Source organism: Misgurnus anguillicaudatus, chromosome 19 (genome assembly GCF_027580225.2).
Source record: "Misgurnus anguillicaudatus chromosome 19, ASM2758022v2, whole genome shotgun sequence".
Classification (NCBI taxonomy): Eukaryota; Metazoa; Chordata; class Actinopteri; order Cypriniformes; family Cobitidae; genus Misgurnus; species Misgurnus anguillicaudatus.
Genome location: NC_073355.2, coordinates 602,613 through 621,363, shown reverse-complemented (window position 1 = coordinate 621,363; position 18,751 = coordinate 602,613). Strand labels below are relative to the sequence as shown.

The 18,751-nt window shown below is 37.2% G+C and overlaps 1 protein-coding gene across 4 annotated transcripts; it reads right to left on the bottom strand.

Annotated features, from left to right (window-relative positions):
- Positions 1-5,071: 5,071 nt before the first annotated feature.
- Positions 5,072-17,342, bottom strand: iqck (IQ motif containing K). Of its 4 annotated transcripts, none has more exons than XM_055183133.2 (8): positions 17,291-17,342; positions 16,259-16,318; positions 16,041-16,138; positions 13,845-13,897; positions 13,667-13,744; positions 13,509-13,593; positions 7,532-7,646; positions 5,072-5,749 (listed from the first exon to the last, which is right to left on the bottom strand). In XM_055183133.2, exons 2-8 carry the CDS (start codon positions 16,314-16,316, stop codon positions 5,544-5,546), a joined length of 693 nt encoding a protein of 230 aa, XP_055039108.1. In that variant the 5' UTR covers positions 16,317-16,318; positions 17,291-17,342; the 3' UTR covers positions 5,072-5,543. The 4 variants fall into 4 exon arrangements, with proteins under 4 accessions (XP_055039108.1, XP_055039109.1, XP_055039107.1 ...); XM_055183134.2 differs by lacking the exon at positions 17,291-17,342 and adding an exon at positions 16,809-17,255 and having other exon boundaries at positions 13,845-13,894; XM_055183132.2 differs by lacking the exon at positions 17,291-17,342 and adding an exon at positions 16,809-17,252.
- Between the last annotated feature and the right edge of the window lie 1,409 nt (positions 17,343-18,751).

Here is an 18,751-nt window from a genome sequence, read left to right as displayed (position 1 = left end):
TTGTCTGATTGTCTGATTCTTTTCTAACATCCCTGATTTAGCTGCTTACCAATCGCCAAGTGGTGGATGGTGGTCAAATATTTCTGACTTTAATTCAGTTTGATTTATACAACGCTTTTCACATTTGTTCATTGGGTATATTTAACAATAAATTAGTAAATACATTAACAAGAAATGAAGAGTTTGGTTCCAAAGCGCAATAAACGCCATTTTTGAAAAAAATGAGTTACTGCCAGAATCAGTATTATATCAGGTCAGTATTAAAATGTAAATTCTTAATTTTACGCAAAATCCAATATCCGCCACGTTATTCTGTCATCTTTTCTCCCTTTTTTCCCAAAATGCAATAAACGCCACTCCTCCTTTTTTACAGAATGCCATAAATCCGCTCCACAAATCACAGCGCACCATTCCACGCAATGTAAACAAACATGGCGGCGCGTTAAATACACGGAATCCTAGTTTTCATCATCTACTTTGTACTTCGTGATCACCAAACAAACACAAACAAAATAATAGCTTGATGGCATTAATAAACCTGTGATTGTTTTCTGTGACGGGAAAGAAACGTAAGCCATCAACATTTAATAATTTATGCAAGAGGCACTCGGGAGACGGGTGCTTGTTCTCCCGACAGCATCAAGTTTCTCATGCTAACACAGTGACCCCAGCGGATCTTATGAAAAACTTTACATTATTTTACTCAAAGTCAACGAAAATCAAGCAGGACCAAAAACATTTTACAGCTGATCGCTGTGAAAGACGTTAAGCGACAACGTCAAGTATAACCGCAGCAATGACAGTGATCTTAATATGACAAAGTAAGTGTTTTGATTAATGACATTAATGTTTATTTTTTTTATTAGTTTGTACAACTAGTCAACTAAATGAATGTAACATGGCAAAGATGAATGCACATTTATATAGGCTATTGATTCAATAGATTTATAGCATTTTGAATAAAAACTTTTCATGGATTTATTGCATTTTGTGGAAAAAATTATCCGTTTTTATAATAAATCTTTGAAAATCAAATTATGGATTTGAATTTTTTATGTTTTTATAACCTAAAGATGCTATGTGAAAGTTTGTAACAGAAAATAGTTGTTTTCATCTTGTCACTTTCTTGGTATAGAAAACACCTTTTTTCAAAAATTTGTTGAGTTTTGGAACCAAACTCTTCAAATAATACATGTTGAGAAACTATACTGTTCATGTTAGTTAGTGTCAATACAGTTATTCATGTTAGTCCATGGTGCATTAATGTTAACAGTTACAATGCTTGATTTTATAAACTGTATTAGTAAAAGTTAACATGAACAAAGATTAAATGCAGTGTAGACGTATTGTTTATTGTTAGTTCATGTTAGCTAATGCATTAACTATTTGTTACCAAATACAACCTTGTTGAAACTAAGTGTTACAGTTAATTGTTAGAAAGCAGCTTTCATGTAAGAGTTCATGCACTGTTATGCATGTCTTGTCACATCTATTTAAATTCATTATTAAAAGAGAGAGACAGAGAACTGAAAGAGAAGGACCCGCGAGAGAGAGAGAGAGAGAGAGAGAGAGAGAGAGATCTGCACATCGAGCACGCATCTCTCTCTCTCTCTCTCTCTCTCTCTCTCTCTCTCTCTCTCTCTCTCTCTCTCTCTCTCTCTCCAAGTCTTTATTTCATCTCGTGCCTAGGCCCAATTCTCAAAATTCCCATATTCACCATACAAATTAAACGATATGCAAAAATCATCCATTTAGTCTAACTAAATAAACGTTTTCATATGTGTCTCTCACTTAGTTCGCAAGTGTAACTGTGTTACTATGTTTACCAATGTTTATAGTAGCGGATTAATTTCTAACTGTAATCAAACTGACTGGAACTACCTGTGCATTAAACGGTTTTAATGCACACCTTCCAGCCAATCAGAATCGAGTATTTAAACAGACCATGGTATAAGTGTACATAAACTGGTTCCATACCTCTGACTTTCCTCCAAACTTGCTTAAAGTTAATTCTCCTGTTTTTTTAATTCTTTACATTTTCAATCTCCATGTTGCACTTAAGTTACAACATACAGCGCAACAGGCCTGGTGTGTGATGCGTGCCAGAGGAGACTCTGCACGTGACTCGCGTTGCATTTTGTAACTTTTACAAATCATTTTGTAATTTTTTGGACACATTTGTTACTTTGGTCTAAATATAGTCTATATATAAAGGCATAGCCTTATTGGATGGGGAGAAAGCTAATAAAGTAATGATTAAAAAATATGCTTAATCAATGGGCAGGCCCGGCCGGCCCAAGGCAGAGAATGTTGCAATAGGCTTTATAGTTTGTATGCACCGTCAGCTCAGCTGTACTTTATGGATAGGAGAAGCGAGTGAGTTTTTAAAAGAAGACATAAGTGGTCTGCAGAATACAGAGCTTGTGAACAACTTTATAATTCTTTAACGCACCCCCTACCAAAAATATCTTCCCGCGCCTCTGCTTTGATGTAACAACATTTCTGGAAGGCAGTTAACCGAAGCTATCCAGGTATAAATGAAGAGTTTGGTTCCAAACGCAATAAATCCATTTTAACAAATTTTGGAAAGTTTTTCATAAGATCCCCTGGGGTCAATGTGTTAGCATGATAAGCTTGATGCTGTCCTGAGTGCCTCTCGCGTAAATTATTAGATGTTGATGGCTTACATTTCTTTCCCGTCACAGAAAACCATCACAGGTTTATCAATGCCATTAAAGTATTATTTTCTTTTTGTTTGTTTGTTGATCACGAGGTACAAAGTAGATGAGGAAAACTAGGATTCTTTGTGAATTCATAGCGCCAGCAATATTGTTTACAATGTGTGGAATGGTGCGTTGTGGTTGGTTAAGCGGATTTATTGCATTCTGTAGAAAAGGTGGAGTGGCGTTTATTGCATTTTGGAAAAAAGTGAGAAAAGATGACGGAATAACACGGCGGATTTTGCGTAAAATTAAGAATTTACTTTTAAATACTGACCTGATATAACACTGATTTTATAATACATCAGTTTTATAAAATCATTTATGTTTCTTAACATAAAAGTCACTGACCACCTTAAGAATTCTCCATTCTTGAATAATGACCTCTTTCAGATCCTAGATGGAAAATGACGTTCTGCTTGTCTTTTCAGAACTCCCCATATACCTCAACCTGGGATTGAGGTCTGAATCACTTTGACCCTGTGCTTCTTCTAAAATGAATTAGTGATCTTAGATGTGTGTTTTGGGTCACAGTCATGTTAAAAGATTGATAGTATTATCTTCTCTGTATTTCACAGTACATCTGTGTATTCATGATGCTGTCTATAAATTCAACTCTCCGACACCTGCAGCACTCATGAGAGTCCACAGAAGAACACTGACACCACCACCATGCTTTACTGTTTCATTGTACTCATCACCTTAGCCATACAGTTTGGAACACCTCAGAGCCACAAAGATTCATCTTCATCTCATTACTCAAAGTATGGAGAGTTAGAGACCCAATAGTCTTTACCTTTCTCAATATGAGCTCTAGTAAAAGGCTTTTTGTGCATTGGCTTTACCAGTGGCTTTCTCTGTGGATGACAGCCATGCATGCCTCTCCTTTGCACTGTACGTCTATCGTGTGCTGTCACAGGAAACACTCCAGATTGATTTTCTAATGATTAAGCCAACTGTGCTGTACTTGCATGATGATTCTTTTTCAACATCTCTCATCACAAAACGCTCTTGACGAGGTGTTAACTTCAGTAAACGTCCTGGGGTCTCATTTATAAAACTGTGCGTCGGATGCTTATTAAAAGTCTACGTACGCACAAAAGCCAAAAAGGGCGTACAGCAAAAATATTAAGACTTATAAACCAAAAAATGTTCCCTTTATAAATCACAGATCACCTGCAAGTGTGCATACATGAATCATCCTCAGATCCCACCCTGCAAGCTCATTTTCCCATCAAGTTTTTTTTTTATAGATCACAACCTTTGCATGGGAACTGGCATACGCACGTTTCGAGCCCCGTTTGGGCGTACGCACGCTTTATAAATGAGACCCCTGGAGATCGCAGAGAGCTTCTCACAAGTCCATCTTTTTTGGAGTCCCTGTCGTGACAGTATTCAAACTTATTAGCAATGTTCACTAATTATCTTGAAACCTTGACCATTTTGTGCAAATAAATTATTTTATTTCTCATGTCTTGAGATATTTCTTTACCATGTGGTGCTATTCTGTCACCATTACATTAAAGTGGATTTTCTCTCTTAACTACCACTCTCAATTGCCAGTTATCCTGTTGCTACCTGTGTGATGATTAATTATATTCATCATTTCCTAGTGAATTCCTGTTAATTACACTTTATTTAATACACTTTATTGATTTAAATGAGTTAATTTTTGTGTCCTAAAGATGGTCAGTGACTTTAACTCTTTTGTTAATAAAAATAAATGTTTAATAAAACTGGTGTGTAAAAAAGAAAGCAAATTGGTCTCATATTTACTAACAAATGGAGAAAAATCTGTGTACTCATTTATGCTGGGCACAGTATTTAGGATAGGGAAGACTTCAATATAGTGTGCTAAAGCAAAACACACTGCCCGAGTCTGCTGCTCAAATTTGACGCCTCTTTAGGATTCTTATTGGACATTACATCCCAGAGGACCTCACCTTCTGGAATGTACCTAAAGTGTAGAGAAATAGGTGATGTTATTTTGTCTCTGACTAATCAAAGGAGAATCATCCCTTTCCTTAGCCTTCAAATAGGGCTGGTCAACTATGGAAATACCCGCCGAAGCTCACAAAAAAAACTTGATGTACAGTATGATGATTCCACTCACCAACTCTTATTGGCCTTTTTGAAATTAAGATCAGAGACGACTGGAGCTCTGCACCTTCTGATGCGCTCGCTCTAATGATGAACACGAATCTCAAGCAGTCTCCCTCAGAGTTTGATTTCTGCAAAAATGTTAATAATATACTGACACATGCACGTGTCTGCCTATATATAAACCCACAATAAGCATTAGGAACGGGCGTTTTTCAGTTATATAATATTTTAATATTTCAGCTCAAAAAATGATTTCAAATATTTCAATTTATTTAAGTACATACACTTGCTTCATCAAGACATACATTTTTGAAGTTTGACAATTTATTTATTTTATCACAATCTTACAACAAGCTAAGCTGATATTCTGTGTATTAATAATTTGTCCAAAATGAAATTAACATCGATGCATTGACTGAATGGCTGCTTGCTATCTATGGGTTACAAATGGAAATTTAAATACATTTGATTTCACTCGCTCTTCAAAGTCAACTTTATGTGAGAATTTCTAATTAATGCTTTGCATCCGAGTGCAAAAAGTTTCCAGCTTTCTTCAAGTAAGCGTGTTGTTTTATGTCGATTGTTGTGCACAGTATATGGAGACAAACAAATAATGTGCATTGGGAAAAGTGCAATATGAAGAAAACAAAATGGTCTTAATATGAATGAATTCAAGAAAACACAATGTAATTGAGCATGAACTGATATAAAGAGATGTCTTTACAGACTGGTGTGATGCACAGGACTGTCATGAATATGATGCTGGAGCTGTGAGGCGGTGAGAAGATCTTGTCTCTCGAGGGTGCTCTGTAAAGCAGGTGTATACAACACTCTGCTCTGTGGTGTGGGGGGAACCACCTCGATCGACACAGCAGACTCCGGATGATGCTCAGCAACATCACCAAGTTCAACCAGCTCGGACCAAACTAAAACAAACAAACAAAAAATCATTTTAAGGAAGCTGTTGAAGATCAGCAGAAAGATAAAAACAGATGTACTCTATGAAATCATAATGAAACTTTTAAAAAACCCACAAGGCAACATTTGATCAATAATGTTGTAACGGTTGGCCTTATCATCCGAGTTACAAATGTTTAAAAATGAGGTCAGATTTATTGTGTGAAATTAAAACAATGTTAAATGATGACAAACAAGTTAAATCAATTAAAGAAGTGTATTTAGAAGAAATCACATGAAACTTAAGACAACACATTAAATCTTAAGACTGTTAAAAGAAAGGAATACAAAAAACCAAACTCAAACAAGTCCAACCGTGTTCAAAGTCCAAATGTGCAAAGTGTTCTCCAGTGTGTATATACAATATTGATGTTACATTTGAAGCAAAGTTCCGGAGCTTGTGTCGAGCAAAAGTGGTCGTGCCAGATGAAGCCTCGATTCGAAGCCTGTATTGTTAACGTTGAAATCACGTGACCAATGACAAGCGGAGCTTCACTTTCTGCTCAGTCACGTGCGCGCTTCGCTTTGCGTGTCAAAACGTTCGAACCCCAGAGGTTTTACAGAATTGTAAAATTCAAATGAGATTTTGCTGAACACTGATTGAGGAACCCTTCCGTCAGTTACTTACATTTTAAAGTGTTTTGACAATTTTGAAAATATTTGTAAGATGTTTAAAGAAGTAGTTTCATAAGCTCTTACTTAGTGTAAGAATGTCAAATTCAATTGAAATTGTGATTAACATTGGGTGAGGACCCCCCCCCCACACACACACACACACTTTTATATTGGTGTTTTTGAAGATAAAATGTTTCACATGTTTAACGTTTGAATTGTTAAGTGGCAGTTCCATGAGCTTTGAGTACTAAAATCTATGTGAAGCTTTACTGAACACTTGGGGGCGTTTTCCCAGACAGGGTTTAGCTTAATCCAGGACTAGGCCTTTGTTATATTAAGACATTTAAGTAGATTTTTCAAACATTATTACTGTGCATCTTGAGACAAAACAATGGCACTGATATTGGTTAAGATATGTAGGTGCAATATGATTTTAAATGAAGACAGCTTAAACATGCTTTTTAGTCTGGAACTATGATAAACCCTGTCCAGGAAATCACCCCTTGGAGGAGAGGTACACTCCATTACTTACATTTAATTTAAATTTTCACAAAATATTTGCGACTGTGTTATTGTTAAAAACTTTCTAATAAAAATATATTTTTTTCTAATGTCTGCTGTATATTTTTATGCAGACAATTTCTGTATGTTTACAAATGAATAAGATGTTACAAAATACTTTGAGTGTTTCTTTTTCTATTAGGACAATGGGAAATAAACTTTTCAGTATGGTTCTTTACCAATATAGTTTTACCAATATACATTTTCAGATTGGGTAAATAAAAAAGCTGAATGCTTCCACAATTTTAAAAAGTTAATTGGGCAAAAAAACATGGTTTCTTATTTTCAATTGGCTCAACCTGTTATTTTCAATTGAGGTAATGTTTACAGATTGTTGCCACAATTGATAAAATTCAATTCATAGAAAATCTATTAGCCCAAGTGAAAAATGTCAATGTGACCAGTCACTAGAAAATTTTGAGTTAGGGAGGCAATTGTTTTTACAGTGTACTAATAGTACAAGAAAAGAGTAAAGTTTCTGGCACTCCATCGGATGAAGTGACTGGGCCGTTATGATGGTCTTTATAAACACTAGAGTTTGTCTTAAAGGAAATAATACTGTGTGTGCTTCTGACCTCGGTTTTCCTGACGTGCCCAAAACTCCTGAACTGTTTTGTTGATGTTGGAGTTCTCCTCCCGCAGTTCTCTCTGCCACTGCCTCAACTCTTGAACATCTGGACGTATACGCACCTGAACATAAATACAGTACCACAATGACTGATATTCCAACAGGTGTTTAAGGTGTTTGCTTTCATTTCTTTTATATGTTCTAAAACTATATGCATCATCTATTTTTGAGCTAGACGTCTTCACTGGCAGCCCAAAGCACTCCATGTACAGTTTCCCTTAGTCCTTGTCCTATGTTCACATTTCTACTTTTGTTTTCTTTCTTTGTGCTATGCAGTGCTGTCTTTTCCTTTCTGTATGGCAATGACATGGTCTGTCAACAAATTACAGTACAAACAGTAAAAGCGTAAATGTAAACATTGTCCAATCTCTTGGAATCAAACTCCCACATAACTTAACCTAAGATGTAACCTATAATTTACAATAATTGTCATGAAAACTTTAGCCATAGTTTACATCAGAACATCCCTCCATAGTAAACTGTTATATTGACAACATGACTAAGCAATTTGACTGTCTTATCAGTACACAACGACACAAGGACTTGTCATTCTGATGGCACTGACATCTTCATTGACACAGATATTTACTTTTGAGAGATGAACTAAGAATTTTGAGTAAGAGATTGGCTTTTGCAGGTTATCCATGTTGTTTTGCTATTTGTACGAATTGTTTTGAGAAATGCACTTACTGTTTTGCAAACGTCGAGTATGATTCGAGAAATGTACCAAAGCGACTGAGAAAAACTGTAATACACTTTAAAACAAACTTCATGTTGAAGGTCTTGCAACCATGGTCTTTTTAAATTGACCATGACCACCCAAGAGACCATATGACTGACACATACAGCAACCAATCAAGTTTGGCTTTGTGTAATGCAGCATGAAATTGAATGTGCAATAGAGACTCATACCATCATTTGTATTTGTAATTAATTAAATAAGCCAACTGGAATGCCATGACATTTAAAGTATTTGAAAAAAAAATGCCTTGTGGGCCAGTTTGCCCCCTCTGTAAACCAGAAAACAAGCAGAGAAGACATCCACATGAAGGTTATGTTTGTGAGATGGCTCCCTCTGGTGGTTGGATGGTTACAGTTTTAATATTTAAACCTTTTTATTATTTCAAACCAAGGATAATAGTTTCATTGTAACCTTAATTATTAAAAAAAAGGTTTAAAGTTTGGTTGACATTTAGTTTAATTTACTTCATATTGCAGCCCACCCCAAAATGTTTGATCAATTCATACAAATGTACACTAGTCAACATTTAAAGTGGATCATAAAAGTTGTCTTGTAATTTGGAACACTATTCGTTCTTGTCTTGGCTGAACTTTGATCCACCTGACTAGTGTATAGCTTATCCAGGGAAGTGAGTGTTAACCTTACCGATGTCACTTTGTTTCAACTAAACTGAATGGCACAACTTGCTAAGCTGCGAGATCTGAACCTTGAACCTTCTAGAATGGGGGTTTGAACATTCAAAAAAGCAGTTAGGGGGTTGTGACTTAAAGGGGACATAACATGACTTTTCCATGTTCAAAGTAGAGGTCTACACGGGTTCAAAAATTCCTACCCAAGCCCGATCAGACCCGTAAATGTGCTACACTGAACCGACCCGGACCCGTCCGTTGTTTTGAAAGCTGGACCTGGAACCGACCCGGACCCGTCTATTATTTAAAAGCTGGACCCGGATCCGACGCGGACCCGTCTATTATTTAAAATCTGGACCCGAACCTGTCCGGGAAGACACAGACCCGACCGGCAAATATTCTTTAGCTAAATGTTATTAATAAGTCAATAAACAAGTAGCGAAAATTTAACTTTTTGTCTTACCCATAGATGTTAGTCTTCTCCCTCCTTGTACCTGACTGCGTGATGCACAATCCTTATTTCCAAGAAAGTTCCATCCATGTTATTCCTCTCTTGACGATTGAAATGCTTATTCCAGCTTTAAAAGTCCACTTTACAGTCATTTGTTGTGTATCGGGTCAACTTGCTTAATCATGTTTGCCCATTTGGATTATAATAACGATTGCTCGTTCAGTGCCATGGCTGCTTTCATTAGCTTTACTTCTTTGCTATCATCTCTGTGCTCTTTGAGCAGATCGCGAAAACTTTAGATATAACAGCAAGATGGTCAATTTATAATATTATTATAAAAATGAGAGAAGTCAGTGCAAAATGCGCGGTACGGCGGAATAGGTCCCGCCATCTAAATAAAGGAGCCAATTGTCAAAGGTAAAGCCATTGCGTCTCACTGCAGAAGCTCCTGACTGGTAGCCAGAGAAACATTACAAGAGTACATGCGCGTTAGCTGCCTGGTTGGAGCAACCAAATATAAACTTTTTAACGCAATTTTAGCGTCATAGAAAATTTTTTGCGCCATTTTATCTAAGTTTTTGTTGCTGTTTTTGAAATATTTTATTTAAATGTGAGTGTGTTTTCTCCGAGTCCGATCGACCTCGGGTATTACCCACAATGTTAAACAGACCCGGGACCCGAAGTAATAGATTGAGACCCGACCCGGCTGATCATTTAAAATATGGACCCGAACCCGTACGGTCTTCAGGTCTCGGGTCTTCTGTGTAGACCTCTAGTTCAAAGCCCGGTGCACACTGTGAGATTCAGCCACGATTTAGCTGTTTGGGACAAATTTTGAACTAAATTTTGAAAAATTCCTGGAATCCTAGGCTAAAATCTGCCGTCTTTGATCGCTAGTTTGACATGTTCACAGACAGCCGATTAATGACCGTTGCGATCAAAATTATACTCCAACAAAATGTCAGAATTTAGAGACACAATGCTGCTGTGTGACATCTTCCTACGACAACAAGCAGATCAAGCGCAAATAGAAGCATAAAACCCGATGACGCAAATAGTGCGACTACAACAAACCAACGCAGACAAATATCGAAAACAGCCAGGTGGACATACGCGCTGGAAATACAAATGCCAGGTACTCATTCTGAGACAAGTCATGATAAAAATGAACGCTAGATGACATTTCATTTAGCTAGCCTTGGTTCGGCGTGTGTTCACCCAGCCATTGCCGATCGCTGACGTAAAACTACGAACGCATTTGTTTGCGTGCCTCCTATTTTTAAAAGTCTTTAAACCCGTGCTGTCTGACATTCATTGAAACTGAGATCATACAGTGTGACATGGACAAAACTACAATCTTGATCGCACAGTGTGGCAAGCAACAATCCTAAAGGACTATATAAAAATCGCACAGTGTACTATAAACTTAAGTGCTATAATCGTGTCCCCAGTGGTTCTATCATCCTAAAAAATGTGAAAAAGATCAAGCCAGTAACTTAGTTTTGGTAAACCGTTCTCAGCAAGCATGTAAAAAAATAGCTCATTGAAATTTGGCTCCCCTTGTGATGTCAGAAAGGAAACTATACACTCATTCTGGCGTAATAATCAAGGACTTTCGCAATGATATTAAGCCCTGCCGAAAATACACTGCTCAAAAAAATAAAGGGAACACTTAAACAACACAATGTAACTCCAAGTCAATCACACTTCTGTGAAATGAAACTGTCCACTTAGGAAGCAACACTGGTTGACAATAAATTTTTCATGCTGTTTTGCAAATGGAAAAAACAACAGGTGGAAATTATAGGCAATTAGCAAGACATCCCCAGTAAATTAGTGGTTCTGATGTTTTGGTCACTTTTGAATGCTGGCGGTGCTTTCACTCTATTGGTAGCATGAGTCTACAACCCACACAAATGACTCAGGTAGTGCAGCTCATCCAGGATGGCACATCAATGCGAGCTGTGGCAAGAAGGTTTGCTGTGTCTGTCAGCGTAGTGTCCAGAGCATGGAGGTGCTACCAGGAGACAGGCCAGTACATCAGGAGACGTGGAGGAGGCCGTAGGAGGGCAACAACCCAGCGGCAGGTCCGCTACCTATCCTTTGTGCAAGGAGGAGTACTGCCAGTGCCCTGCAAAATGACCTCCAGCAGGCCACAAATTTGCATGTGTCTGCTCAAACGGTCAGAAACATACTTTATGAGGGTGGTATGAGGGACCGACGCCCACAGGCGGGGGTTGTGCTTACAGCCCAACACCGTGCAGGATGTTTGGCATTTGCTAGAGAACACCAAGATTGGCAAATTTTCCACTGGCACCCTGTGCTCTTCACAGATGAAAGCAGGTTCACACTGAGCACGTGACAGATGTGACAGAGTCTGGAGATGCCGTGGAGAACGTTTGCAATATCCTCCAGCATGACCGGTTTGGCAGTGGATCAGTAATGGTGTGGGGTGGCTTTTTTTGGGGGGGCCACACAGCCCTCCATGTGCCCGCCAGAGGTAGCCTGACTGCCATTAGGTATGGAGATGAGATCCTCAGACCCTTGTGAGACCATATGCTGGTGCAGTTGGCCCTGGGTTCCTCCTAATGCAAGACAACGCTAGACCTCATGTGGCTGGAGTGTGTCAGCAGTACCTGCAAGAGGGAGGCATTGATGCTATGGACTGGCTCGCCCATTCCCCAGACCTGAATTCAATTGAGCACATCTGGGACATCATCCACCAACACCACCACGTTGCACCACAGACTTGTCCAGGAGTTGGTGGATGCTTTAGTCCAGGTCTGGGAGGAGATCCCTCAGGAGACCATCCGCCACCTCATCAGGAGCATGGCCAGGCGTTGTAGGAAGGTCATACAGGCACGTGGAGGCCACACACACACACACACTTCTGAGCCTCATTTTGACTTGTTTTAGGGTTAGGGTTAGACATTACATCCAAGTTGGATCAGCCTAGTGTGGGGTTTTCCACTTCAATTTTAAGTGTGACTCCAAATCCAGACCACTATGGGTTGATAAATTAAATTTCCATTGATAATGTTTGGGGGATTTTGTTGTCAGCACTTTTAACTATGTAAAGAAAAAAGTAATTAATACAATTATTTCATTCATTCAGATCTAGGATGTGTTATTTTAGTGTTCCCCTTTATTTTTTTGAGCTGTGTAGTCCCCTTGGTAACTTTCAATAGCAGGGGACTATTTTCGGGCACTGCGTAATATCATTGCCCCTGCTGCAGCCATGGTACCGCAGCAAAGTCCTTAATTATTACGGCGAAATGAGAGTATTGTTCCTAACCGTATCTGCCTAGAAAATCAAATCTTTTAATTTTCCGTCGGTTTTAGTACATGATGTAACTACAGAAGAGTCAAGTTTTAAATAGGAAAAATATTGAAACGCTGGTCATTTTTGAGCGCAATGCTAATGGTCTAATCAGATTCAATGGATTATGCTAATCTATGCTAAAAGTGGTAGCGTCAGACCCGGAGATTGGCTGAATGGATTCCAAAATGGTAAAAATCTAATGTTTTTAACTCTAGGGGAGCTGGAAAATGATCCTATTTTCACATGTCACTAATAATGTGTATGTACTTACAAATCTTATTTTAAACAGTTTAAGTATCATAGGCAGCAACAGCCCATTGTAAATACATACTGTACAACCGGAAACTAGTGAGCTATATTATTTCAAATTGAAAGTACGTCATGAGGCTATATGTGCTAGTGGTCCATTTCTATTTGGATTTTCAAACCTAAGCATTTAAATATACATTTATGTGGTTGGCTTGCATTATCGGTGCATTCAAGTTAGACAAGAGAGATGGTTGTGTTGACTGGAAAGGCTTTTCCCTGGCAATGTATATTTCCTTTGAGATCTGACATTATGACATAGAAATTTTGATCTGTGTGTAGATATATAATCACAACTTTTAATATTCTGCCTTAAACTCTGATGTCCATGATCATCTGCAGTAAAGGTAATAATAACTGACAAAAATCAATGTGCACTCCATCACTGCTCTCACAACTCAAACCTGCATTAGCACAGCACCATACTAAATGTCCAAAGATATAACATGGGTTGGGTTTTTAAGCGATTCCTACCTTATAGCCTCTCCAGTAAGCCTGTATCAGCAATGCAGCCTGCTCATCTGTCAGAAGCAGGAAAACTGGGATGCTTTTCCTAGGACTGACATAACAACAAAATGTGCATTACACACACGTTCATGACGCTATAGTACAGTACTATACTGTATGCTTACTGTATAAGAAGCCAGTCTTGCACAAAGGGAATTTCATGAAAATTCAGGTGTATGTGTTCGGTCCGACAAGGATTTTTGCTGAAGGACAGACAGAATTAACAAGAAAAGAAAATATTTAAATAATCTCTCATACTGCAGATGTATATAGACAGACCACAATTCACCACATCCTACTCACTTGTATAGCCATTCAGTCAAAAAGTCACAGCCATTAAATGCAATCATCCTTTTCTGGGTTAAACACAAACGTGAAAAAAAATATTTTATATTTAGAGTAAGTAGGGTGGTCAATCATTAAAAAAACGAATGTAATAGCAGATATCACTGGGGCATTCCCCTTTATAAGGCACAGATATCAATACATTTTATATCAATGTGTGCTTCTGAGGTCCTAATATGAACCCTTTTGGGTACTTTTTAAAGGGTGCTCTATGACAGCTATGGATCATTTCTTCTGACATTGTTCCCCATAATGACAAAGTGAAAACAGAATTTTAGAATTGTCTGTTAATTTATTCAAAAGAAAGAACTGAAGTATTACATCTGCATAAATATTCATACTCTTTACTCAGTACTTAGTTAAAGCTGAAAACACCTTCACAGTATAATGCTTGATCACTGGGATGGTATTGGGCAAGTGATGATGATACCTGGTTTCCTTCAAACATAACGTTTAGAATTGAGGTCAAAGATTTCATTCTTGGTTTCCTCAGAGCAGAGAGTCTTGTTCATCACAGTCTGAGAGTCCTTCAGGTGCTTCTGTGCAAACTTCAAACAGGGCTTCATGTGTTAAAGCAACACTAAAGAGTTTTTGCTCTTTGCTCCCCCTACAGGTTGGAAGCGGAATTGTCCATTACCACTGTCGTAAATAATTTAGCCTTCTGCAGCAAAGCTGGCTCTGATTGGATTGTAGGTCTGCCGTAAAGCAAGTTTTTGTAGTTTTCACTCAAACTACAGGGCCGCGACCCGTCGGTTGGAAACTTCTTTAGTGCGGTTTTGGCTGATAGAGGGCTGCAAAGCGAATGTGAAAGTGCCGTTCACCCTGTTTCGGGTGGATGAACGACTGAAACTTTTTTGGAAACGTTATTTTAAGGTAAAAAAAACTCTTTAGTGTTGCATCAGAGGAGAGGAGACGTTCAGATGGGTGGAGGACTCAGTGATGGTGGTCCATCTGGTACTTTGTCCCAAATCCACACAGGGCTCTTGGTCATCTCTCTTCTCCACTGACTGCTCGGTTTGGCTGGGTGATGAGGTTTCGAAGGAGTCCTGATTGTGCCAAACTTCTTTCATTTGAGAATAACAGACACCACGGTGCTCCTGTGAACCTTCAGTGTAGCAGAAATGTTGTCTGTGCCTGAACTGCAGGAAGTTCATTCACCTCACGGTTTGGTTTTGCACTGATATGTGTTGTCAGCTGTAAGGACTTTAACAGAGAGGTCTGTGGCTTTCCAAATCATCTCCAATCAATTTAATTTACCACAGGTGAAGTCCAATCAAGGTGTCAAGAGGAATGAGAGGCATCTGAGCTCAATTTCTAGTGTTGTAGTTTAAAATGTTAGTTTCTATTAGCTTACATAAATGCTTAAATGAGTGTAAAATTGTTAGTTTCTATCGTCGTTTTTATTGCTTGGATTAATTATGAATGATGTCGTTATTTAAACTCTTAATATACTGTGAAAGAGTCATGTTAGCAAGCGGCTAACTCATGCACACTTACGGTTTTGCTATGACCCGGTTAGCTTACATAAACGCTTAAATGAGTGTAAAATGTTAATGTCTGTTGTCGTTTTTATAACTTGTACTGATGATGAATGATGTGTATTGATGTCGGTGTTTAAACTCTTAATATACTGTCAGCAAGTGTCTGTCGTCGTTTTTATTGCTTGAATTAATGATGAATGTTGTGTATTGATGTTGATAATGTCTTCACAGTAAATCATGTTAGCACTAGGTCAATACATGTTGCACTATTGTTGGTCTGTGCCACTGATCTGTGGTCTGTGTGGAGACTGTGTGTCAGTTGACCAATCAGAGCAGAGTAGTTTACTGAAAGGTGGGAGTTAGGAAGACTGATTCGTTGAACGGCTTCACACGAATCGTTTGTGGATCTCTGAGAAATGGGGTAATTTTAAATGTATATTTTGAGAAAATGACAGTGTTTTTTGACCTTGCATGCATTTAAACCTGTTGTCCGGGACTTAAAAACGGTGATAGGACGCTTAAAATTGTCATCTTACTGGTTCTTTAATGAGAGCAAAATGAATGTAAAGGATTGTAGTATCAGACTGCAACATAAGAAAATCGACAAAGTGACAGGGGTCTGAATGCAGTATCAGTATTATATTAAATGTGAGGTCATTACACTTCACCTGACCTCTGTGCAGCGATGCGTCTGTGCTTCCTTCAACAGAGCCTCCAGTCCAGATGTTAGTAAAGGCAGCACATCTTTCTCTAAATAATCTGTGCTGGGACCTTCACAATAAAAGTTTATTTGTCTTTTTAAGTTTGGCAGCACATTCTACTTCAGAGGAAATAAAAATGAAACTCTCAATAATGCAAATGTCAAGCATGAATAAAGAAGTAAGAGTTTACTTGTATCCATCCTCTGTTTGAGATCTAATGAAGAGCACATGAGATGACTTTCATTCATATCTGCAAAACCATATCAGAAGTTCAGTTTAGATTTACATCTGATTAATCAATTTCTCATATTCTTCTTATAGACATCATCAATCCCTTACAAAAATTATCCATGGTTTTACTACAGTTAAAACCAAAAAAACATGGTTACTGAAGTAAAACTATGGTAACCACAAAATAACCATGGTTTTGACAACTATGGTTTTCAAAAACCATAGTTAAACTATGGTTAGTGTAGTAAAACAATAGTTTTGCTGATAGTAATCAATACATCAAAAAACCATGGTTACTACACTTTTACCACTATAAAACCATGGTAATTTTTCGTAAGGGATCAGCAGTAACCTCTGTATTTATATCAGGTACAATAACTTTACTTTGTATAAATTGCTATTTTATATCGTCTCTAAATATTGAATGTTTTGTTTGACAGTTCAGTGTGAATATAAAGTGTGCTCAAACAAACAAACAAAGAAACAAACAAACGTGGTCGTGTTCTCACCTGAGCAGCAATAAACGCGTTCATCACAGCTAAAGTTTGTTTTTAGTCACCAAGTGACGGTAACCAGGAAGTAAAGGACCGTGTTAACCATTTACTACCACATCCACGTCAATATTCTGACTTTTATAGCTAACGTTTCCAACAATATAAATATTAGTCAAATATTGTTGAGCTGACAACCACAAGCAACCTAATTAATGATGATGTGAATACTAACAGTTGGAGGATTTAATTCAGCAGCAGCAGAGATTGCGGTCGAGACAGCCGCACGCGTACAGCACATGTATTGTATGGGTGCTGGTGGAAACGGTCAAAACGGATCTAAAGACGACGTTAAAGACACATCCGAGAAGTTGTATATTGCATACAAAATGCAATGTTTGTATGTTTGTCACAGTCCCTGTCTGTCTGCCTGTTCCTCCTCCTTGTTTTCCTCCCGTTCATCTGGACAACATTTCCCATAATCCTCCACGCTCTCTCACCTGTTTGTGTCTGTAAACATCCTTACGTGCCTGCCATCCTCCTGCTCCGTCTATTGTCAGCTCTCGTTTATAGTGATGATAGCGTGTTGTGGATTAACCCATTTTATTGTGATTAAAGATATATGTGTTTGAATATCTCGTGTCATCGTCGTCCTTAACACAGAACTATACTATACATCATTTATTAATGTTAATAGTTATTATATATAATAGATTAATTATTATACATTATTTATAAATATCAATTAATGTGAATTATTATACATTTATTAAGTTTATTACATTTTTGTTTGAATGTAATGTTTTATATATGTTATACGTTTATTGTTCTACATTATAATAAGTCTTAATATTAATGTTAATAGTAATGCTAATTATTATAGATCATTTATTATTTTATTAAATTAAAATGTTTGATTTTAATGTTTTATATAAACAATACTTTTTTTAACATTATTTATTAATATTAATGCTAATTATCATACATCATTTGTGTATTATTTCTATTTTATTTTTGGTATATATATATATATATATATATATATTTTTTTTTTTTTTTTTTATTGAAAAACGACCGTGTGTAAAGTATAAAGTACAGTGTAACGAGTGAAATACATTCTACTGTATTATTAACAATTGGCATATTTGCACGTGGATTTAACTAATGAATGTGACGAATCACAACACCAACGGTCATAAACCACTTAAATAATAAAAAAAACTACAAAAACAACACCACCACCACCAAAAAAAAACACAACAACAATCTTTCCCACTGTTAACAGATGAGAAAATTATTACACAAATCACACTAAGCCTATATTATAGTAGATTATCAATTATACAAGAATACTGATGGTAAACACACAGCAGCTGACGGTACCCATTGACTTCCATAATAGGAAAAACAAATACTATGGAAGTCAGTGGGTGCTTACCATCATTTATCAAAATATCTTCTTTTGACAAAAGAAATCTCATACATGTTTAATAAAACATGCGGATGAGTCAATGATGACAAAAGTTTCATTGTTGGTTTAACTTTTAACATTAACATAACTTAACGAGAACTTGAACATTTTAAACAAAATTACCAGCACATAACTGATGTTAACATGTGTTTTTATTTACTACTTTTGGTAAGCTTGTTTAATAGCTTAACTATAATAATTATAAGGGGGTCCATCAACCCCAAAAGTTCAAAACTAAACATTTTCCTCCTCCCACATAGATTTTGTAGTGTTTCCTACTGTAACTACATATCATTTCAGCAGTGGGTTTCTTATAAGTCAAATGTTTAAATGAAATTTACTTTCCTTTATTTGGGGAAACACAAACTATAACAAAAACCAAATGAATTATGATTTGTGATTGATATACATTTTGTTCAAGGTCAGGGTGTCTTTATTGTTAGGTCTCTATAAAGCTTGTACATAGCAAAATAAAACCGTGTTTCTCTAG